The sequence below is a fragment of the Heteronotia binoei genome, chromosome 6, assembly GCF_032191835.1.
Source record: "Heteronotia binoei isolate CCM8104 ecotype False Entrance Well chromosome 6, APGP_CSIRO_Hbin_v1, whole genome shotgun sequence".
NCBI classification, from domain to species: Eukaryota; Metazoa; Chordata; class Lepidosauria; order Squamata; family Gekkonidae; genus Heteronotia; species Heteronotia binoei.
This window is the reverse complement of record NC_083228.1, coordinates 27,620,197-27,644,629: the sequence shown is the minus strand read 5'-3', so window position 1 is coordinate 27,644,629 and position 24,433 is coordinate 27,620,197. Positions and strand designations below refer to the sequence as shown.

General features: G+C 42.9%; 1 protein-coding gene across 1 annotated transcript in view; it reads right to left on the bottom strand.

The window, feature by feature from the left end:
* Positions 1-24,433, bottom strand: part of COL13A1 (collagen type XIII alpha 1 chain) — a 127,483-nt gene that overhangs the window by 25,280 nt on the left and 77,770 nt on the right. Inside the window, exons 22-25 of the mRNA XM_060241182.1 lie at positions 13,622-13,657; positions 8,412-8,465; positions 6,507-6,560; positions 5,433-5,468 (exon numbers count right to left, since the gene is read on the bottom strand). Coding sequence (XP_060097165.1) covers positions 5,433-5,468; positions 6,507-6,560; positions 8,412-8,465; positions 13,622-13,657 — 180 coding nt within the window. The remainder of the gene's footprint in view (positions 1-5,432; positions 5,469-6,506; positions 6,561-8,411; positions 8,466-13,621; positions 13,658-24,433) is intronic.

Genomic DNA, 24,433 nt, shown 5'->3' with positions numbered 1-24,433 from the left:
AGATCACTTGCTCGTTTACCAGAGGTAAGGGCAACCAAAAGGGCAGTCTTCCAAGAAAGTAAATGTAAGTCAACAGACGCTAAGGGCTCGAAAGGAGGTTTAACAAGCTGTGCTAGGACTAGAGAAACTCCAAGCAGGAACGATGGGTTTAACTGGGGGATGTAGATGTAGAAGTCCCTTTAGGAAAGCTTTAGATAAATGATGAGAAAAAACTGACCATCAACAGGAACATGGAATGATGAGATGGCGGACAAATGAACCATTAGTGAAGAGTAACTAAGTCCTAAAGCTTGTAATGACAATAAGTACTGTAGAATAAAGGGGGTAGGAGCAATGTCTGGATTAATGTCATGAGATTGTACATATGCAGAGAAGCGCTTCCATTTGAGAAGGTAGGAATGTCTAGTGGATGGTTTCCTAGCGTTGAGGATAACCTGTTGCAATTCTGGAGGCAGTGTTATGGTCGGATCCTCCACGCTGTGAGGCATAGAATCTGAGGATTGTGGTGCCAGACTTGACCTTCATGTTGAGTGAGGAGGTCAGGTATCATAGGGAGGTGACGATAGGAGTGGCGAGATAGCTGAAGAAGCCTTGTGAACCACAGTTGTCTCGGCCACCATGGAGTGATGAGAATGCAGTCTGTCTGATCTCGAGAGATCTTGAGGATCGAGCGTGTGATGAGTGGAAATGGAGGGAACAGGTAATGGAGGCCTCCCGTCCAAATGTGAAGAAATGCATCGTTGCTCCCCCTCGCGTAGAAGCGACGGTATTTGGTGTTGAGTCATGTGGCAAAGACATCTACACTGGGGCTCCCAAAGCAACAGAAGATGCGGTGAAGATGTGCAGGGTTGAGTGACCATTCGTGGTCATCCAGTCAAACCTGGCTGAGAAAGTCTGCTAGAGTATTCTTCACTCCGGGAAGATGGATTGCAGTGATGTAAATGTTGTGTTTGATGCACCATTTCCAAAGGGTAATGGAGAGATGGCAAAGTCGAAGAGACCTCGTTGCTCCCTGTCTGTTTATGTAGAAGACGGTTGCCATGTTCTCTGATGTGATTTGAACATGATGATCAGTCAGAGAAGGAAGGAAGGATTGAAGGGATCTGCTCACTGCTATTAGCTCCAAGCAACTGATGTGGAATTTTCTCTCTGCAGGAGACCACAGACCCCTGACAGTCTTGTCCTCCAAGTGGGCTCCCCAACCCCACTTGGAGGCATCCATGGTGACATTTGCAGTAGGGGAAGGCAGGATGAAGGGCATCCCCTGAAGCAAGTTTGGCTGAAGGGTCCACCAGTGAAGAGAGAGGAGGACCTCCTTGGGTGCAGTGAGAATCGTGGTTTGGGGCTGCCTGTGATGGTGGAAGGCGCGGACAAACCAAAGTTGCAGAGACCTCATCTGAAGCCTGGCGAATTTGATGACTGATGTATCCCAGAAGACGTTGCTGCCATGCATCCCAGAAGACATTGAAACATGACAGCAGGTTGAGTTGGAGATTGAAGAATAGCAGTGGCAGTCGCTATGAGTTGTAGACTGCGTGGAAGAGGAAGGAAAACCATATGAAGGTGTATGCAGAAGTGAACACCTATGAATTGTAAGTCCTGGGTAGGGGTGAGTTGTGATTTGGCAAGGTTCACACACAGACCTAAAGATGCTAGAAGCGATAGCGTGACTTGAATGTCCCGTTTGAGCTGTTGAGGTGACTGAGCAGTCAGGAGCCAGTCGTCCAGTACAGGAAGATGGTGATATCTCGAAGACGCAGAGCTGCAGCCACCACTACCATACACTTTGTGAAAATGCAAGGGGCTGTGGATAGCCTGAATGGGAGGGCCCAATATTGGAAGTGGTGGTGACCCACGGCGAATCTCAGGTATTTTGGTGTTGAGGCCTCATTGATATGTGGAAGTAGGCATCCTGAAGGTCCAAGGATGCCATCCAGGTGTTCTGCAGGATTAACGGCAGGATTGACTGAACGGAAATCATTCTGAATTTTTTGTAAGTTATCTGTTCGTTGAGTTTCCTGAGATCTAGAATTGGACGTCTGCCTCTGTCTCATTTTGGGACTAGAAAGTATTTGGAGTAGAACCCCTTCTTCTGAAGGTGGAGAGGAATGGGTTCTAAAGCCTCCTTGCAAAGGAGATCTAATATTTCCTTGTGAAGAAACAGGGACAGAGGAGTTAAGATGAAACACTGATGGTGAGGGGGCGAAATGAACTCTGTGGAGTAGCCTATTCGAATTATAGTGAGTACCCAGGTGTCTGTGGTGATCTTCTGCCAAGTCCTGAGGAACGGAGAAAGCCTTGTGTGGCCTGGAGAGAGCAGGAGGGGAAAGTCAAAGAGACTGTTTGGAGGGTGGTGTATTCTTCTTGCTTGGCAGCGGACATGTTTTCTGTTGGTAGGACTGGTAGGGTTGCTTGCCTTGGGGTCCCTTCTGACGCCAGTATTCTGATTGTTTAGGGGAACGTTGACGTTTCAGAAAATGCTGTTTCCAGGGCCGGGAGCAGTTGAAAGTTTGGGACTGCTGTTGTTGGGTGACACCTAGACGTTTAGCATGCTTACGGCCATTGTCAATGGATGTAAGGACCTCGTCTGTGGATGCGTGGAACAACCCTTGACCATCAGACGATAGATCCTCAATCTTTTGCTTGATGTCAGTCTGAAGGTTGGTTGAGCGAAGCCATGCATGGCGCCGAAGCACTACTGATGACGCAAAGACCCTGGAGGAGTAGGACACTGCATGCCGAACGGTATTTATTTGTTGTTTACTGACTCTGGAGAGTTCTGAAACCAGTTGATAAGCCGCAGGCAGGGAGCCGTGAAGTGATGGAGATCTGGATGGGATCGGAATCACATCTGCAGATCGAGCGAGCTGGGGCATCTCAGTGATGACGTCAGTGGGAGCCGTGAGTTCTGCAGGCAACAGTGTTGGGATTGTACGCTGCGTTGAAGTTGAGGCCATCGGAGTTGAGGTGGAAGTCGAAGCCGAGGCCATCGAAGCCGAAGGTGCAGATTTAGTAGAAGGCTTGCTGGTCTTGGTGTAGACTCCCGATGTTTCTTGGCTGTCGAAGCGGATGGATCCAAGTGACGGTTCAACTTCTTAGACTTGTGACTGGACTCGGAATGACGGGAAGCAGATTTGTCAGACTTATGCTTTCGTAATGATGCCACAGCGGTCAACGCAGCTGAATCTCCCTCTCTAGATGGGAGAGGCGGCAAATTGCTGGAAGTGGGCATAGCCCGGAGAGACTTTTCAAGGAGAAAGCTGTGAAGTCTGGTGGCCCTGTTCTTTCATGTCTGCTTGCCAAAACTAGCACGGTGGGTGCAAGAGTCGACCCTGTGGGCTTCCCCAAGGCAGAAAAGACAGTGGGAATGTCTGTCGGTGGATGGGATTTTAACTCCACAGCGGCGGCACTTTTTAAATGTAGTTTTCCCTTCCATATGCTCCAGACATGGGAGGGGGAAAAGAAAAGAAAAGCGCAGAATAAGGCTTCTTCTTCTTTCTTTTTTTTAAAACCCAGATAGGGACGAAATAGTAGGAAAGAAAGAAGAATACGAAGAATACGATACCACAGGAGACGAAGAGAAGAATGAGCTAAGGAGAGGAATGCAACTGTTGTCTGAGCGGCGGTTAGGAAGAAACTGAGTGGGAGGGGTGCCTTCCGCTCACTGCAGGCATGTGCAGTCGGTGCCTGCTCCCCAGGCAAGCCGGAAAGCGTGCCAAAAATAACGCTCAAGGTTAGGATCTGTTGCCGAAGGCAAGACCCATGTGTGGGACTGCACAGAGACCACGATGAAGATCTTAGTTTATGTGGGTTCTGTGACCACCAGGGGAAAAAAAACTTCAAGATTGGAAGGGATTGCTAGGAGTGGAAGGGAATGTGGCAACAATCTACACCCCTAACATTGATGGATTGCCAATCCAACTCTTTGTATGAAAGCAATTAACTGGTGGCTCATTCTTTGAAGATGTCTATTGAAGAAACTGATACATATGAATAACTGAAAGGAAATGGCAGGATCTTTGGAGAGAAATAAAAGGAAAGTGTATGAAGGAGAACCATGAACAACATTTGAGATTACCTAAAAGATGAAAACTGTGTTCTCTTAAGAAGAGACATTAAGTGAGGAAATCTGTCCCCCACATAAGTACTCTGACAGCACACCATTCTTTTATGTGGCATTGTAGGGCTGCTATACAGAATATGTCTGGTGCTGAAGTGTAACACTTAAATATTTTAACGTATAATGTATTTTATACAGTATAAGACTACAGCTGAAGCTTGAGTATTTAAATGCTTTACATGTCAATTTTTAAAAGTATATTCCTTTTTTCTCTCCAGTAGTGACCTAAAGATCCTTATAGCATTGTTCTCCCATCCTCCCTTTTACCCTTTCAACACAAACCCTGTGATGTAGCTTAGGCTGACAGTGAGTGACTAGTCCAAGCTATGGCAGAGGAGAAATTTGAACCTGGGTTTCCCAGATCCCTGTCTCTCTAGCCACTATACCAAGTTGGCTGCTTTAGCTTAGATTGCTCCTTTATATGCTAGCTTTAGATATGAAGGGCTTTATTTTTTAAAGGAGGAAACATTCAAATATTCATCCTTGTACCTACAGTCAGAAGTGAGATACAGTGCGGAAAAAGATATGGGGTTGCAGATCAGGTGCTTTCTTCATTGCCTGTGATCTTTGCGTACAAGCCTGGTTTCTTTACAATGAAAGATCAGTTTGATTGTGAAAAGGAGCCTGTAACTAGAAGTCTGGCTGTTTGTCTGCTCTACATGCAGAAATGTGAGCTGAAGTCCAAGGAAGCAATCCAGAAGCTATGAAATGTAATGGCTGACAAAAATAAAAAGGATATGCACATGTTGTGCTTTTCCAGAGCTGCACTCATGATTTTCTCCTTTGGAGTTTGTGGCTCCTCAGTGGGCTTTTAATGCATAAATATTTGTTCTCCAAAATATTAAAATTTGTCTGAGAAAATATAAGCTTGTAAACATTAGAAGATATTTCTTAAGTCCATTCCATTGTGTGTATTTTTGCTAACAATCATCAAATGCGAAACTTCAACAAATGTACAGCAGCTATTGGCATCACTAGTGAGTTAATACTAATTAATGGAAATAATTTGTCTACAAATAAGAACATCACATTAACTATGTGGAGTGGGATTTTTCAAAAACCCATGTTCATTTGTCTCTCTATTCATAGCTGACTCCAGTCAGGAATATATGGCTTGGGGAAAAGTTTTTATCATCTCTGCCTAACACTAAAATGATTATTGTAGGTTTTAATACATAGATTATGTAATTTCCATTGTAACGTTCCAGTTGTTAGGCAGTAGAATTTTATTTTATTATTTTATATGATCCATAAATTAATCATTCCACCATTGTTTTAAAACATCAGCGAAAGTGGCTTAATTTTAACTTACCCGGTTTCCTTTTTCTCCTGGTGAGCCTGGTAATCCCTATAACATATTTATGAAAGCTTTAACAAGTAAATAGCTCCCATCCACATAGAATTTATTTTCTGCCATTACATTCCCAGAAGAAACCGGTGTCCTGAAGAGCGCTAGCTCAAACCACATGCACACAAAATTATACTAAAGCTAGCCTTTATTAGCAGAAGTTATATTCTATGCTGGATCTTGATATGTTGCTGAATGAATTGTACATTTTATTATATATCCTGGCCTTCTTTACAGGAGCTCTGTCCTTAGAACATTTCAGTGAGGTAGGTTAGGCTAAGAGACAGTGTCAGCTTAGTGGGAAACTTGGCCTGAGTTTCTTTCATCCAAACCCAACACTCTTATCTACTTTGCCACACTGGCTGCAAACTAGCCATAATTTAATTTTGCCATATCGAGACTGAATCAATGGTGGAAAGTACCATAAAGTTACAGCCAACTTATGGTAACTTCAAGAATTTTCAAAGCAACAGATGTTCAGAGGTGGTTTGCCACTGCCTGCCTCTGCGTAGGGACCCTGGACTTCCATGGTGGCCTGCCATCCACATTCTTACCAGGTCCCCCCATGCTTAGCTTCTGAGATCTGACAAGATTAGGCTACCCTAGGCCATCTAAGTCAGGGCAATCCATTGTGGAAAGGGAAGTTCATTGCAGAAATGATGTTATGGCTTCACCCTTGGTTTCACTTTGGATTGATTTCTGCCTCTGGGGCAGGGCCAGCTTTGCTCACTGTAGCAAACAAAAAAACTGGCACAATATGGTGAATGAGGTCAGCCATGATCGGCAGTGTGCTGCTGTAAACGTGATAGAGCAAGAACACTGACATGTACTATGAACTTTTCCCACTTCAAGCTCAAAATAAACTGTACTTGAGAATTTCTCATCCAAAATAATAAACTTGTGAATAGAATAATTATTTTCTTTTGAAAATCTTTCTCAAATTAAAGAAATAAATGACAGCAGAAGTCTACTGTAGTATTATTTCTTGATGGCAGTTTCATAAGAAGTAGGGAGAAATAAAAACACCTGTACACTTACAGAAAGTCCTGCTGGCCCCATTGATCCTGGAATTCCAGGGTCTCCTTTACTGCCCTAAAAATAGAATGATGAAGAAACACACATTTTGTGATTTTTAAGTACAGATGTAGAGAAAGTGGTGAGTGCTGTATCTTTTAGTCTGCTGCTGATACTGAAGCACTCTTTAGACTCAGTCCTTTCATCATGTCAAAATGGGATTTGAGAGCAGTTTCCTACACCCTCAAAAGCTATGTTTTTCTAAATATATAGTTTGACAAAAGAATCTTAATATGACAAATTATGGGACATCTGCTGTTCATCTCACACTGTACTAAGCTTCTGTTGATAATCTAGGAATTTACAGGGCATCTCCTGAAAACTATCTACCCATCATAAAGATAATCCTATAAGAAAGAATTACAAATGAAAGGCAGTTTAAGTGGCAGAAAGTATGCATTTGCAATAATTAGATTATATAAAAAGAAACTTTGCCAATAACTTCCCAGGTGTATTGATAACTGTGTAAGAACTATGGATGTACACTCAGATACCAAGTCTGAATATAAACATATATTTGGTATCTGCATATCAGTATCCTGATATTGGGAATATCTAGGGCCAATGATTTAAAACTCTATGCTTGTTTGTTTTTGCTTTTCTGCAGATTTCCCAGGCCACCTGCGGTAGGAGAGAGGAAGGCTTCTCTTATGCAAATAGGATCAAACAATAGGGGGAGCTCTATCTGCCCAGTCACCCTGATTCTTTCATAGAATAGCTTTGTTTCAGGTTCTTTCTGAAGATGAGTAAAGAGGATAAAAGCAGGCCTGGGCTGCAGCTTGACTCCATTACAGTACAAAATTTTTTTTGGAGTGGTGTGCCTCTGGCTGCTCTGTTCTGTGTGCCTTGGATTGTCATTGCTAACTTTTAAGTATGCATCTTTTTTTCTGGTTCTATCTAAGCTCTGGTCTTTTTTTATATATTTTAAAGGCTTTTGCTGTTCTGTTGGGGTCTTCCTTGGCTTGTTTCTGCACTGTAATTTTAAAGGGTTAGTGCTTGGTGCGGGGGGGGGGGGGGAGGTCCAGTTGCTGAAACTGTTTTTAAAAGTTTATCTTTTCTAGGGGTGTTGTTCTGGTTTTACTGTGTTGTGTTTGGGAGGGAGCATTTAGTAGAGTTTTGAGGTGTATTCATTAGTTTATATACATATAATTCTTCTAAGGGAAATTTCTTGTTAAGGTTTAATCTTTAGGTGAGGGTTTAGGTATTTTTAAAAAAACATCAAGTAATTGATTTCACTTGGATTCTCTGAGCTTTGATTCTCTGGTTTGACATTGGTTGTGCTGGGCTTGCCACACTGGCCTGTGGTTCTGATGGTATTCTCTGGCTCTGCATTGGTTTTGTTGGACTCGTTGGTTCTGTTCTGGCCAGTGGTTGTTTGTTTTGACCAGTGGTTAGATCCAGGTGGATAGCCATGTTAGTCTGAAGCAATAATGGTTGTTTGCTCGTGTGCGGCTATTGACTTCTTTGCTCTAGAGAAAGCATAGGGTTTTTTTCCTCATAAGAAACCATGGAGGATAGCTGGGGACACCTTGTTAGGGGCTCCTTGGTTCAATTTGCTTGAACTTGGGGCTTTTTAGTAGACAGACAACACCAGCTTCCCTGCATGTGGTATAATTTGATTGGGAAATCACTCCATCCCCCCAGAAAGGTTTTTCATAAGGAATAATTACGTTAATAATTTTGAATTCTAGAAGAACCCAAATCTGAATACTGAATTAGTACTGGAGACCCAAATAATCCAGAATACTAATAATTAGGCCTTCCCTGAAATCTGGATCCTAAAAATACCATTTCCCTCCCCCCCTCCTCAGGCACACTCTAGGAGAGACAATTGGGCTACAGCCTATTTCTTTGTCAAAGATTGCTTACCCTCTCTCCTTTTGGTCCTGCTGGTCCTGGAACACCAATTGGTCCCGGAGTACCCTGCAATTTTATAAGAAAGTAAGCCTATTAAGCCATTTATTCAGTCAAATATCTTTCAAACTTGACAAGAGTAGAATTCCTCATGGGAAAAGAAGAGCTGAGAAGGAGATTTTTGTTATGCAAAGTATTCAATTAAAATACTACAGCTTTCAGAGTTGATGGAGATAACATATGCATAAAGTATGTCCTATCTAAGTACATGAAATAGATATTATAGTAATGTCAACAATACTTCTGATTAGGGATGAACCAACTTACAAACCAACATTTGTGATGAACTGGGCTAGTTCATTAGTTCATGAACTGTGACTTGGGCAATCAAATTGTCCATGAACCACCCAAACTGCCATGTGTGGGGTTTTTTTTTTTAAAAAAGAGACGTACCTGCCTTCCCTTCACTCACTGAGTTGTGCCAGTTTAGTGTAGTGGTTAAGTGCACAGACTTTAATCTAGGAGAACCAGGTTTGATTCCCCACTCCTTCACATGCAGCTACTGAGTAACCTTCGGTCAGCCACATTTCTTGCAGAGCTGTTCCCTCAAGAGCAAGTTCTCCCTCTCTCAGCCCCACCTACCTCACAGGGTGTCTGTTGTGGGGAGAGGAAAGGAAGGACTAAAACCAATCTCTTCTTCTCTTAAATGCCTTCCCTTCACTCACTAAGGGCAGGACTCAGCAAGTGAAGGGAAGGCATGTAAAAATATTGTCCCCCTCCTGCAGAAGATCCCTCAAAGTCACAAACCACAAACCAGTCCAGGAAACTGAAAAGTCTGTGGGGATTTATGGTTCTTCATGAACCATGGACCACCACGAACCACCATTTTTTCTGGTTAATGCCCATCCCTACTTCTGATTCCATAGGTGATATATTTTATTTCCTTGTTGTTTCATCACCAACAAAACTAAAAGCTGTAGTACAAGGCACTATGTGAACACATTTTAAGCTTTTCAAAAGAGGTTGAGTTGGTGGGTATAAGGATAGATTACAACACATTTTATGAAAGCAACTTATCATGCAGGCTTATTGGTCACCATGCCACAGGCAATAATTAAGATATAGTTACGCAGCGGAAAACACCATTCAGTTTCAAGTCTTCTGCTTACCCATCTGGAATTTATGCACCACTCCATGAAGGATGGGAAAGAGAAAACCTAATAGAGATTCTGTTTTTTGTTTAGCAACATTTCTGTTTTATATTTATGCCACAATTAATCTGATATACATTTTGTCAGGTTAACTAATTAAATAAATTAAGACATTCAGCTTTGAGCCAGTTTGCACAATGAGAAAAATTAGGTGATAAAGCTTCTCCTGGATATGATTTCTTTTTGAACAAGCAATACATTTTTGTTCCTGGAAAGCATCCAATGGGCAACTTTGAACTGCTGATTATCCAGGGTAAAAGTCCATCATTTCATGACAGCCAGTGTGGTGAAGTGATTAGAGTATTAAATTAGGATTTGAGAAACTTGGGTTCAAATCCCCACTCAACCAAGAATCTCATTTAGTGACTTTAGGCATCACACCTTTTCTCAGTCTAACCTACTCCACAGGTTTCTTCTGAGGATAAAATGCAGAAAAGAAGAACCATATACAGTATCCTGAGCTCCTTGGAGGAAGTGCAGGAAATGTGACAGACAGATTACTTCTGGTGATTACTAATAAACAGTGTTTGAACTCACTGATTTCAGTTAGAAAGATGAGCATATTCTTAAATCTCTTCCACTGAAATACACTGAATTTTGACGGGATCATGCTTTTTGTTGATAATATAATGGATGAATCATAGTGGTTTGGCAAGAAAAGGGTCTCTTGAAAGTATGGGAGTTAACATGGAAATTGGTGAGCTGAATAAGAAGTCAGGTTAAGAAGTAGTGTGTCATATCATTCTCTTCCCTAAATGTTTTGCAGTGACTTTCAAAGTAGTATGAAGAAGAAAATTTCCAGAGCTCCTGCTTAAACACAGTGTATTAATTCAGTTACATTTATAATCTTAAGAGTTGGTTTGTAGTATACCTGGTCTTGTCTGATGGCTGGGTTAATGGAGGGGGAGGTTCTTATCTCCAGTGCCAGCAAGGATCCAAGCACTGAATTTGGCTAAACCCAATGTGCGTAGGCTCATAATGAAATTAATTCCCAAATTTACCATCAGAGACCAAGTGTGCACATAGAACATATATTTAGTCACAATTGGATATTATACCATCACATGGATGCTTGGAGACAGAACAAATGCACTAGGTGGCCAAGGAGGCTGATGCTAGTCTTCCATTCAGTGCATTTCCCTCTGCATGGAGAGCCAAGTTATCATCCAAACCAGCTCTAAATACTCTGGTAATTATGCTTAATTTGTTGGAAAGATACCTTTACTTTAGATAAATTTACCAGGAATGAGAAAGTGTCATATATGAGAGATCAAAGCAGTATCTATTGACCTATTTATCTGACAAAAACTTTGGGGAATCTTAATTATGAATACTCAAAGTTACTTTTCATGACTCTGCCATCAAAAACTAGTCTTGAGATGGATCCAGGTGGGCAGCCGTGTTAGTGTGAAGCAGCAGAACAAAGCAAGAGTCAAGTGCAAGTTGTTGATCTTAAAGGTGCAACTTGACTTTTGCTTTAGTCTTGAGATGGAGAAGCTTGCCTTGGGAGTCACATGTCCAAGCCTTCCCAATGCACAATTCAAAGCCCTCAGGCCTCCTACAGAACTCAGCTCTGCCTCTACAATCAGTAATTTAGATTGCTTAGGTCTGAAGCCTGGTGCAAGTCCCCTTCCAAGATAGCTGATGGAACTCCTGGTGGATGCTCAGAAGTATCATTGTAATGTGACTAACCAGGACTTTTCATCTCCAGCTCATAGCTGATATGTAGAGCTTAAGAAATCATCAGGTCTGCTCCAATACGTAAAAGCTAAAATTCTGACTGTTGTTGGAGCCACATCTGTGCTCCTGAAAAGCTCTCCTAAATCCAGCAGCTTCTGTCTCTGATTTTCTGCATCTTTTTATTTGCCACCTGTTGATTCTAATTATCACCATACTGTGACTGCTTCATTGTTCCAGGAGTGCATGTAGCTCTACTGCAGATGGAACCGGATTGGTCACGCAGGATACTAGCAAGTTTTAACTTCACTTAATGGACTTGCAAGAATTAGTATGAAATTCTTCTAAGCTTGTTGACTTCAGTGGAATGAGAACTTGAAAAGCTGCCTGGGATTTCATTGTTAGAAGACTACATATTATTATTATTTATTGAATTTATAGACCACTCTTCTCCAAAGGGCTCAAGGCAGTGCACAAAAGGTTAAAATAAATAAAACAATTAATTTTAGTTTACAAGAAAATCAACAGAGCTTAATGATGGCATAAAATTGTGCTTCACTCCCTGCCTTAGACAGATCGGGGACTGGTCATGTAGGTCATAGTGAGAGCTACTGAACTACTACTAAACTGTAGTAGTGTGAACTATTGCTGTCCTCAACCATAGGTCTGATGGAACATCTCTGTTTTACACACCCTGCAGAACTAAGCAAGGCTCCAGAGGGTGCAGGTGTCAACAAATAGAGAGTTCCACCAGGCCAGATCCAGGGCCACGAAGGACAACCAGATATATTTTGGGCCAGGGACCACCAGCAGGTTTTGATCTTCTAGAGCACAGCACTTGGGGGGGGGGGGACATACTAGGAGAGGCAGTCCTGAAGGTACATTGGTCCCAAACCATTAAGAGCCTTAAAGGTCAGAATCAAAACCTTGAAGTTGTCCTAATACTCAACTTACAGCCAGTGCAGTTGGCAAAGCACAACCTGAATGCGCATTGGCATTGAGGTACTTGGGCTAGTAGTTCACAGACCCTCAACTAAATCTGTTCAATAACATGGGGGAAAATTTACTTCTTCACTTATTTAGGACTGCACAATAGTTAGAATAACCTATCTTGACATTTATTTCCTCCACTGGAAGATCTTGTAAGACCCTACAAATCCATTTTTTTCTAACTATAACAAATTATAGATTCTGTCTGAAATGATATGAAGATCAAATAGAAAAAACTGCACTTAATAATTGTCCAGGAATTATGAAGCAGTTCATATCATAAAATAATGTTGCTATTTTGTCTTTCAAACTAAGAATGCAGTGGACAGAATTCAAAAGTTATTAATTCAAGATTGGTATTATCCTAGGATAGTATCCTATATCAACATGGAAGAATTCCTAGGTGTTTTACTTACATTTTGTCCAGTTACTCAAAAGTACTGTGCAGTTCACTAACTTCATGTCCAATAATAATCCTAATGTTTTTATGATTACAGCCCAGATTCAAAAAGCCACTTTTCCAATATTTTTGTAATATGCTTTTCATAGTTCATGAGTTTCCAGCTCATAACACTTTCTGATTTACTACAAGAATGTGTCTATGAATCAGGAATTATTATCTGCAGAGAACAGGCCATATGCCATATGAACTTTCAGATCCTGAATACAACTCCATGACTGAAGCCGGAATAGAACCTAAGAGCTTTGGTGTGAAGATTATTGTTAGGTCACCAGGCAGTTCAGATTAATAAAATGAAACAGAATCATTGCCCATTTCACACAGGGGTAGATTTGAGAAGTTCTCTTGAGTGAAAAAATATTAAGTGTAGTATAACAGCATTCACAAAATGTCAGTATGTTTTATTCCTAGATCACCTGTATGTGCAAATTATTATATATTAGTGCAAGAAACTGGTTGCAATAAATTGACTGCAGTTAAAATAAAAATTATTAGATTGCCCTTTCTCATACAGCTTTCATACCAAGCATTACTGTGACTGAGAAAGTGACTTTAGTTAAGTCTTACATGGGAGAGAAGATTGTGAGCATCTCACAGTACGAGGACTGAGGTATGTAACATTAATTCTCTGTACATGCCAAGGTTTAATTTTTCACAGTTTCCAAAATGTAACATTGTCTTTGGGGCTATATCCTTGGACCCATATGAATATCTGAGGTTGTGAGTCATAACTTTATGATCCTATGACATCAAAATGCAGAATTTTCACTTGTCCTATCGTACTTTTTTGGAAAGATAATGGTACAGATAAGGTTGTGGCAGGACAAAGAGGACAAATCACAGTATTAGGAAAGAGGAACGTAGGGTAATGGAGAAATGGAACTCACCGGTGGGCCAGGCCTGCCGTCTAAACCTGAAGCACCCTGGACAGACAGGGAAGGGTTAACAAAACAAAAGGCAAGAAGGAATGGGGGGTGAGGAGGGGAAGGGAGAGGTGAGTGAAGCAGTGACTCAGGACAAACATATGCTCACAATAAAACAACAAAACTTGGATCTCAGAGACAGGTGATGGCACTTACAAGGAAACCAACAAGAAACAGACACTGAATGTAACATGGGCTGGTTGCTTTAGGATCCCTTTGGAAATACTACTCCTTAACGTATGCTATCAGGAACCACCTCCCCCCCCCCCAAAAAAAAAGTATTTCTTGGCTTATGTGGCAGAGATAGTGATTGCAACAGCAGAACTAAGGATCAGCAAGGGCAGACTGGTCAGTAATAATAGTTTTAATGTACAGCGGTGTTTCCAAACAGATTTTTTGGAAGTGATGCAGTCCCAATTTTATTGTAGGCTCCAAGAAACCATTATGTGGACTGAAACTATGGTAATGGTTCAGTAAATTATAATCCAGTAAAATGGAGGGAAAAGAATAAAAATTAGAGATGCCAGCCTCATGGTGGGACCTGAGGATCCCCTGGAATTACAGCTTATCTCCAGATGACAGAGATCAGTTCACCATGAGAAAATGGATGCTTTGGATGGTGGATTCTGGCATCCCACCCCACTGAGGTCCCTGTCCTCCCCAGGCTCCATCCCCAAATCTCCAGGAATTTCCCAACCTTGATCTGGCAACCTACTCCCCCATCCCCTGCCAATGATTGGGGGGGGGGGGGACTGGTAACCCTGATAAAAATAGATGACATCCCAACTCTAAAACCCTTTAAAGCCTCTAGACACAATTCAGCCCAGATTAGAAGAAGATGATATTGTATTTATATCCTGCCCTTCACTCTGAAGAGTCTCAGAGCGGCTCACAATCCCCTTTACCTTCCTCCCCCACAACAGACACCCTATGAGGTGGGTGGGGCTGGAGAGGGCTCTCACAGCAGCTGCCCTTTCAAGGACAACCTCTGCCAGAGCCATGGCTGACCCAAGGCCATGCTAGCAGGTGCAAGTGGAGGAGTGGGGAATCAAACCTGGGTCTCCCAGATAAGAGTCCGCACACTTAACTACTACACTAAACTGGCTCTCCCATCTAAGTGCCACTGAAAGCACTGAAATAGGACAGCTAGTTCATATAGCTGGCAGTTAAATGTTAACATATCTTCATGCTCAGGAACAAAGGTGATGAAAGTTCTGTTTAAGCCTGGGCTGGTTATATTAGGCAAAAACATTAACATAGATGAAAATGATTATATAGATCTGCATTGAGATGTGCATCAGCATTGGCTGTAATTGTACTCTTTATACTTCATTGAGTTCAATGTTTGTGCTATTAATGCTGAACAGAACTGGAATGTAAGAGGTCATTCCTATAAACTTTCTGAGTTACCCTGATCACTGCAAATTAATTACGTAAGTATTCCAAACCATATTTATAACCTGATCATAAAGTGCTTCATAGGCAGCATTCTGTTGAAATTAATGGGGCATAAAATAGGTAAAGAATTTGAGAATAATGCCAATACGTTTTTCATTCTGAATAACTGCAGGTATGGGAACATAGTATCCTAACAAGAGAGAAACCATAAATAAATTTGCAAAAGCTACTACAATTCTGCAGGACCTGTAAGATGGAGCTGTTCCACCAGGTCTTTGGGTGAAGTGGCAGGTGTTAAATCATCTTGACTTCCCCTGCCCTTACTACCTGACTAGTGTCTTCCAGACACTCTTTATTATCTGTGGGGCACTGTCTTCTAGGTCACGGGTGGCCAACGGTAGCTCTCCAGATTTTTTTGCCTATAACCCCCATCAGCCCCAGCCATTGGCCATGCTGGCTGGGGCTGATGGGAGTTGTAGGCAAAAAAAATATCTAGAGAGCTACTGTTGGCCACCCGTTCTAGGTACTTCCACCATCTGATCCAAAACTTATAATTCAGGTTAGCGACCATCACCTGTTGAAACATCACAGGAGATATTAGATTATTTATGTTTTAGTGCCATCTTGTTTTAATTGTCTAAACTGCTTAACTGTTCTCATATCATTGGTTTTATTGTTTTAATCATATTGTGAACCACCCTGAGCCCATTCATGGGGAGTGGTAGGGTGGGATATAAATGGAATAAATAAATAATTTGGTGTGGGGACTGGCTTTTGTTTAAAATGCTGTGATAATTTTTTTAGATATAGCTAGCTCTCTGGTACTGAGCCAGCACAACAAGAAGCCTCAAAAGTATCAGTCCCCAGTTGGTGAAACGAAAAGAAAGCACAAAGTGAAGCACCAACCAAAGGTCAATACCAAATGGGCTGTTTCTCTGTGTATTTTTGCTTCCTCAGCTGCAGAGTTGCCTGAGCAGGCTCTGGAACTATAGTGAATAATTAAAGTTCTCCAGAACACCATTACAAGTAGACTCCAGTGGTTTAGTTCAATACCTTTATTGGCATACAGCTCCACTGGCTGATATAGATCTATCTCCAGTTGTCCAACTCAGTAGCTGTTTCTCTGAGAGACAACGGAAGATTTCATTAACATCTTCCCAATAACTTCTGCCTCACAGACCACCATCAATCTTGCCATGGGAGAGATCTCTGTTCTATCAGTGCTTTGTAGAAAAAACCCAGCAGGAGCTCATTTGCATATTAGCCACACCACCTAGCCTGAGAGTACATGGCTGTTACATGGTGGGTCAGGCCAGCTGGAGCCCTGGCCAGCCCAGGCAAAGCTCCGCTCTTGTGGGCTCCAGCAGAAAAAAAAACCCCCTGCTTTTGATAATAAGGTTTTTCCAGATGCTCCTCCTTGAACTCCTAGACACATTAATCCATGGTAAAATGGATATGAGAAGAATCTCTCTCCCTATTACCCTCCCTATTTCTGGGAACAAAAACGGCACTGCCATCAGAATAGGGAAAAATACTCCATTGCTTCTTACATACATTGTCCCTTACATGGTTCTGTGAATCTTTCATATGAACTTGTCTGTTGGGGGGATTCACTCTCTCAATCTCTGCTATTGCTGCCATCAGCCAAAACATCTTGCCCTTTGTCTCCTCCTACATCTCCATCAGAAGGCATGCAGGTACCCTTTGTATGTTCATGCATGCTCAAGTTCTGACAGCAACTGAAATTGCATCTCATGACTACTCACATCAGACCGGAACACCTTGTCCTCCTTGGGATCACACATCCTCTTGCAAGTCATTCTATGCTATATCATGTAAGTCCCCATTCTTCCATAAATCTGTTTACTGCCCAGCACAATAAAACATCTGGATGCTCCAGGTAGTGTTTTTTTTCCTTTTTCACCATGTAATTTTAAATGCCACCCATCCATCAACCAACCAGACAGTTCTATCAGGGTAACTGGTAGCATTTCACCACCTTTACTTCTACACAGAAATAGGACCCATCCCACAAATCAAGTGACTTCCATCAGAGTACTTGTTTCACCTGTGTTATCTAGGCTTGGCATATTCATTTCTTAAAAGTCCACCTACCTGTCCTCAGAATTTCTCATCCCTTGATCCAGGGTCACTCATTCTTCACCCAATTTCTGCTGAAGTGATTCTTCAAAGGTCTCACTAGCTCCACTTTCTGCTTAACACCTGCATGAGCATTCCATCTTGTACTCACCCAACTTGTGGCTCAGTTATTTGAGCCTTTAAACACTAGCAGCCTTAATCTGCCTGTTCAAAAAATGACTCTTGAGGTTGCACTTTGTTCAGCAAGGAGAGTCAATTATATCAGCACACTGTGCCCAGGAACCCCCTTTTTACAGCAAAAAGGTAGTATGGTGGCTGGACATCACCCTTCTACCAAAGGTGGTCTCTAGGTTTTGTCTTAACATTTGGTTCTCCCCACTTAGTTCCCAAATCCAGCCTTGGAAATGGGGAGAGCCATACATCCTTTATGTTTGGAGAGCATGGCCATTCTACCTAGTCCAAACTGCCTCCTTCAGAAAAGACTATGGCCTGTTTAATTGTTACTCAGACCGAAAGAACGAATATAGGGTATCATCCCAGATCTTGAGCCAGTGAGTGATATGAATCACCAAGCTCCATTGTAAACTTCCTCTGAAACATTTTGGGGCAGTCAGCTCATTCTGCCAGGGCTGTTAACTGCATTCAAAGACATTCCTAAACTCTGGAGTGCAGCCAACTGGACTCAGCCTTCCACTTTCATGTGGCACTATGTCTTTGATGTCCAAGTTGCATCCTTTGGTAGACTAGTACTCAACATCCTTTTCTTCTAGATGCATCTGTAGCATCTTCCAAACAGGTCAGCTTGCTATTCTGCTCCCATTAAGACTACAAAAAATTAAAAATAGTTGCTTGAGTATATATTGTTCTTCAGGTGGTTATCTGTGTATTCACATGGCCATAACAGGTACTTTCGAGGAGGGGGGGTTGTGCATCCAGCTTCCAGCCCTGGGCGTGCCCAGCAGGTGAAGAATCTGAGAGTGATTCTGGACGCCTCCCTCTCCATGGAGGTCCAGGTCACAACAGCTGCACGGTCTGCCTTCTTCAATCTACAGCAGATCAGGCAGCTAGCACCATACCGATCCTCCCAAGATCTGGCTACAGTGATCCATGCAATGGACACTTCCAGGCTGGACTACTGTAACTCGCTCTACGCTGGCTTGCCCCTGAAACTGATTTGGAAACTGCAGCGGGTGCAGAATGCGGCAGCTCACCTGCTGACTGCATCACCTATACGGGTGAGCATACGGCTGGCGCTCCGCTACCTGCACTGGCTGCCTATAGAGTACTTGATCCATTTCAAGGTGCTAATTTTAACTTTTTAAGCCTTATGTGGCCCGGGACCAACATACCTACGGGACCGTCTCCTTCCATATACGACCTGGAGGTCGCTTTGTTCAGCCTCCCGAGATCTGATAGTCCCTGGCCCAAGGGATGCCCATCTTGCCTCTACCAGGGCCAGGCCTTTTTTTGTCCTGGCCCCGACCTGGTGGAATCAGCTCCCTATGGAGATCCAGGCCCTACCTGGCTTACTGGCCTTTCGTAGGGCCTGTAAAACGGAGCTGTTCCGCCAAGTCTTTGAATGAGGCAGCGGGCATCTACCCATCTATTAGATCGGTTGGCCTCCCCCTACGCCCTCACGGCCTGCTGCACCACTGTGTTGTGGTGCTATACTATCTTGCTTTATGTCATCATGCTGATCTAACCTGTTGCACTTTACTGATTGCTGAAGTTAATTTTATTGTGATTTTGTAATTTTAATTCAAATTGTTGTACTCCGCTCTGAGCCCCCCAAAAGGGGGAAGGGGTGAAATAGAAATAAACTAATAATAACAACAATAATAATTTTAACTTGCTGTGGTGTACTATTTTTAAGAAGGAACTGAGTGGGAAGGAGTGACCCTTGGGCATGTACAAACAGAACTGTATCTCTGAGAGGAAAAGATATTTGGGTCTGAAAACTCTAGAAGTTTCCAAATCAAAGTTGTGTATATGCAAAAAGACCATCAGTGTGAATGCAGAGATGACTATTCATGACTACTCAGAGAATAACATTTACATGCAGGCAGCCTGTTTTTCTTTAGTTGAGTGTCTAAACACTAGTGATTGCTAAGAGAATTGGAACTAAAATGAAACTATGTTTAAAAACAGCTTTAAAAGGAAGATGTATCTCGAAATTTATGAACAAGGAATCACAGTAAATGTTGTGAAGTTTTGTATAAAAACATTGTTAGATGGGAATCATTACACTGAGAGAAATTCTAACAGCCATGAAGATTTGCATAAATTCATGTACATCCAATTTAAAATGGATTGTATACTTGTTATATAGAGTTTTTCATGTCTTTTGATGTAACTTTCTGTAGACTCAATGAACATGGTTACAACTACCAGGCAGAAACCGCAAATATCATCTATATGTACCAGGATACGCAATTCAATGCAAAAAATGGTGTTTTTGCATTAACATGATGATCTTGTTTGACTAGCCCTGATCCAGTTCTATCCATACTCAATGAATTTCAAAGAAGTATGTTAAACTAATGCGCCCACTGAGGTTTGCTTAACACCTATGGAAGATACACTGTCTCTAGACAGATTTAAGTCCAGTAGCACCTTAGTGAGCAACAAGATTATCAGGTTATAAACTTTTGAGATTCAAGCTGCCTTTCTGAGAGCTTTGATTCTTAAAAGCTTATACTCCCCTTAAAAGGTTACTCTCAGTTGCTACTCAACTCTAATCTATCCCTTCTACTGAAGATCAACATAGCTATCATCTGAAACTGAACAGAGATTAATTGCTAGCGATAGAACAATTTTCTATGGATTTATTTAATCTTTTTACAGCCATTTCTAGTGACGTTTATAGTTCTCTATATGATTTGTGAAGTACTTTTTTTTGTGGTACCTACTTCAATTTCTCAGTGGGTGACCCTGAGGTCTAGCAGTAAGAAGGGAGAAATAATCTCTCTGCTGTCTTCACATCATTCATAATTTTAAAAACCATTATATTATAGTGTATATGACAAACAGAACAGTTTCCACATCATTTTGTGCTTTCATCTCTGTCAAAGGTGCCTGCAAGTTGAATTTACCATCACTGGTGCTACATGCATACCTATTTAGACATATTAGTCACAATCCTTGATGATGCTAAATCCTCATATAGGCCCACATAAATCCAAACAGGGCTACTTAAAGAGAATGGCATCAGTATCCCAGAAATGTGCAGTGATAATTCAGCACAGCCGTTGAAATTTAGGCCCATTTAATCTGGAGATGTATCTACATGAGTAAGACACTCAAAGTAATCCAGCAAGAGAGACTCATGTGTCGGTAACATGCTTTCACTTGCAGAGCCAATGCAAACACACATCTGACTGCATCCACATTATGATTTTCACCAGGATTCCATTGGCTAGATCTTTGCATACTGCAGCAACACATATCCCTATTGGGTTCCCATTTTGCACATAGCTAGATTGGATTCAGGGCCAGAATGCACAAACCATCATACACAAGAAGATACATTATATTATGTCAACACTGACCCTTAGCAAATATATTAATTAGGGGTAACTATATTTATTAGTAAATATATTTTTGCTCGATTTGGCATTGCTTTCTCTTGTTCTGATCAAACTTTACTGAGTTTTTGGTTCTGTGTGAAGCTCAAAAGCTTGGTTAAATTTTGTATTTCCACTTTTCAATTTGTCCAGCAACCTCCCCCACCTCACCATTTTAGTGTACTTTATGTCTTGCATTCTGTGGATAACATCCCTAGCCCCCCCCCCCCCCCCAATACATTTACTCTCTCTGAATTTTGAAGTCATATGACATTTATGGCTAAAATAATAATGAAATGTTGACAGTTATTAAACAAAGACATGCACATTGCCAGGCAAGTGTATTGGATGCAGGTAGTAAAAACAGACACAATGAAAAAGCAATTACACAGGTACACAGGATGAGATCTCTGCATTGTCAGTCTCCAGGCAAAGTCATTTGGCAATGTTTGCTTTAGAGTTGTTTGGGGTCCTTTTCTAGACTTGTTCCTATCCATTTTGCTTTTGATGTCTAGTATTTGTAATGCCATTAAATCCCCTACAATAATGATGGATGAACATGTGGTCCATGGTCCACATGTGGACAAAAACAGGTTACTCACCTGTAATTGATGATCTTCGAGTGGTCATCTGTGCAGTCACACACATGGGTTTTCCTATCAGGACGAACCCTACCTCGGAGATTTTAAATAGCTAGCCTAGGCGTTATTTTTGGCGCGCACTCCCTCCCGCTCTGGGGAGCAGGCATCCACTGCGCATGCCTGTAGCGCGAGGGAGGCGCCCAACCCACTCAGTTTCTTTCCCCGCCGCTGACATAATAGGAGCGCGGATATATAAGACAAGTAGCCAGCAGCGGGGACGGCTGGGCGGGCGTGTGTGACTGCACAGATGACCACTCGAAGATCATCAATTACAGGTGAGTAACCTGTTTATCTTCTTCGTGGTCTCTGTGCAGTCCCACACATGGGTGACTGATAAGCTGATCTGCAAGGCGGTGGGTGCTGGCACTAGAGTTGGAGGAAAAAATAGTGCAAAGGTTAGTGCAACATAGGCAGCACATTATAGGCTATAAGGTAAGTAACTACTCACCAAGCCCGGACCAGCTTCTTAGTCAAAGATGGAGCGAAGAACTGCCTGTCCAAAGGATGCATCCCGCCTAGCACGAACGTCCAAAGCGTAGTGCGTGGCGAAGGTCGAGGAGGAAGACCAAGCGGCAGCAGCGCAAATGTCCTCCATGGATACACCCCTGGCAAGGGCAGATGACGTTGACAAAGCTCTTGTAGAATGAGCTCTTATGGCAGATGGAACTGGTTGCTTCGCGAGCTTGTAGCACAGCTCTATAGCAGCAACCAACCACTTTGATAGTCTCTGCGTAGATATCTTTTTTCCCTTATGACGGCGGCCGTAGGCCACGAAAAGTCTGGAGTCTGTGCGGAACGATGCAGTTCGATCTATATAGTAGGCGAGTGCTCTTCTCACGTCTAGACAGTGTAGAGCTTCTTGGCCCTTATCCGTAGGCCGTTGGAAAAAGGCAGGTAAGGTAGTGGTTCTATGCAGATGGAATGCGGAGACCACCTTCGGTAAGAAAGCGGGATCTGGCCGTAACACCACCTTATCATGGTGAAACATGGTGTAAGGCGAGTCCGCTCTGAACGCGCAGAGATCACTTGCTCTTTTAGCAGAGGTGAGTGCAACTAAAAGAGCCGTTTTCCATGAGAGGAGGTGAAGTGGTATCGTAGCCATAGGTTCAAAAGGTGGTTTTACTAGTTGGCTAAGCACTAGTGACAAACTCCAGCTAGGATACATTTGCCGTAGTGGTGGGTGCAAATGTAAGATTCCCTTTAAGAAGGATTTCGCAGCAGGGTGTGAGAAGACAGTTCGACCCTGTACATGCGGGTGAAAAGCTGAGATTGCTGCCAGGTGCACCTTCAGAGAGGAGTACGTAAGGCCCTTTTCTGACAAATGCAGTGTATATGCTAAGATTTGAGGCATGGAAGCCGAGGAGGGTCTGAAATTATGCTTGGTAGCGTAGATGGAAAACCTTTTCCATTTCATGGAATATGACTTCCTTGTTGACGGTTTCCTTGCATTAAGGAGAACGTGTCTTACTCCTTCAGGAAAGTCTGAGAACATATCCTCCAGGCCGTCAGGCGAAGTCTGTTCGGGTCGTGGTGCAGAACCCTGCCGTTCTGTTGGGACAGGAGGTTGTGTGCCAGAGGGAAGTGATGGTAAGTGCTTTCTGACAGGAGGAGAAGGGTTGTGAACCATGGCTGACGTGGCCACCATGGCGTCACGAGAATGCAATTTGTGTTGTCCAGTTGAATTTTCTGTATGCACCGTGTTATTAACGGAAAGGGAGGGAAGAGGAAGTGTAGTGGACCGGCCCACGTCTGTATGAAGGCATCCCCTGCAGACTGTTGTGAGGGCGGACCTCTCATAAAAAAGATCGCACACTGTGCATTGTCTGGTGCAGCAAACGCATCTATTGACGGAGTTCCGAATTTCCGGAATACTGGCAGAAGGTATGACCGGTGGAGTGACCACTCGTGGTCGTTGATGGAATATCTGCTCAGTCTGTCCGCTTGAACATTCTGTATGCCAGGAAGATGTACCGCAGTGAGGTGAATCTGATGGGCAATACTCCAATGCCACAGGTGCATTGCTCTTTTGCAAAGGCGGGTGGATGCTGTCCCTCCTTGCCTGTTTATATAAAAAACCGTCGCCACATTGTCTGAGGCGATCTGTACGTGTAGGCCTTGAAGAGATGGAAGGAACGATTTTAACGCTCTGTGAACAGCTAGAAGCTCTAAGCAATTGATGTGGAACGACTGTTCGTACGGTGTCCATTGCCCCTGGACCGTGAGTACGTCGAGATGAGCTCCCCAGCCCCATCTCGAGGCGTCTGTTGTAACCACTGCTGATGGACTTGGCCGTAAAAAGGGCATTCCCGCAAGCAGGTGAGCTCGAACTGTCCACCATTCGAGCGAAGGGAGGATGTGGCTCGGAACAGTGAGGACCGTTCCTTGAGATTGGTGTTGGGGTCGAAACGCGCGGACGAACCAGATTTGTAGGGTTCGCATGCGTAGTCTTGCGTGTGTCAGAACTGCCGTTGTGGCTGCCATAAGTCCTAACATGCGCTGAATGTTGAAGGCCGGTTGTTTGGGTTGTTGCATTATTTGTGTGGCCAGCGTCTGAATGGAGGATATCCTGTCCACAGGAAGATACGCCTTGTGGTCCGTGGTGCACAAACGAGCCCCAATAAACTGAATGTCTTGAGTTGGGGTAAGGTGTGACTTTTGATGATTGACCTGGAGGCCCAGGTTTGCTAGGAGCGCAAGTGTGATGGAAATGTCCTTCATCAACTGTGTCCTTGAAGCTCCCACAAGGAGCCAATCGTCTATGTATGGGTAGGTTGCAACGCCGCGTTGCCTGAGGTACGCTGCAATAACCGCCATACATTTTGTGAATGTCCGTGGTGCCGTGGAAAGTCCGAAGGGCAGAGCTCGGAACTGGTAGTGGTTGTTGCCAACGGCGAAACGCAGAAACTTCCTGTGGCATTGGTGTATTGTCAGGTGGAAGTATGCGTCCTGTAAATCTACCAGTGCCATCCAGGAGTTTCTGGGGATTAATGGCAGAATCGATTGTAAGGTGATCATTCTGAATTTTCTGTGGCGGATGAATTTGTTTAGGGCTCTTAGATCCAGAATCGGGCGCT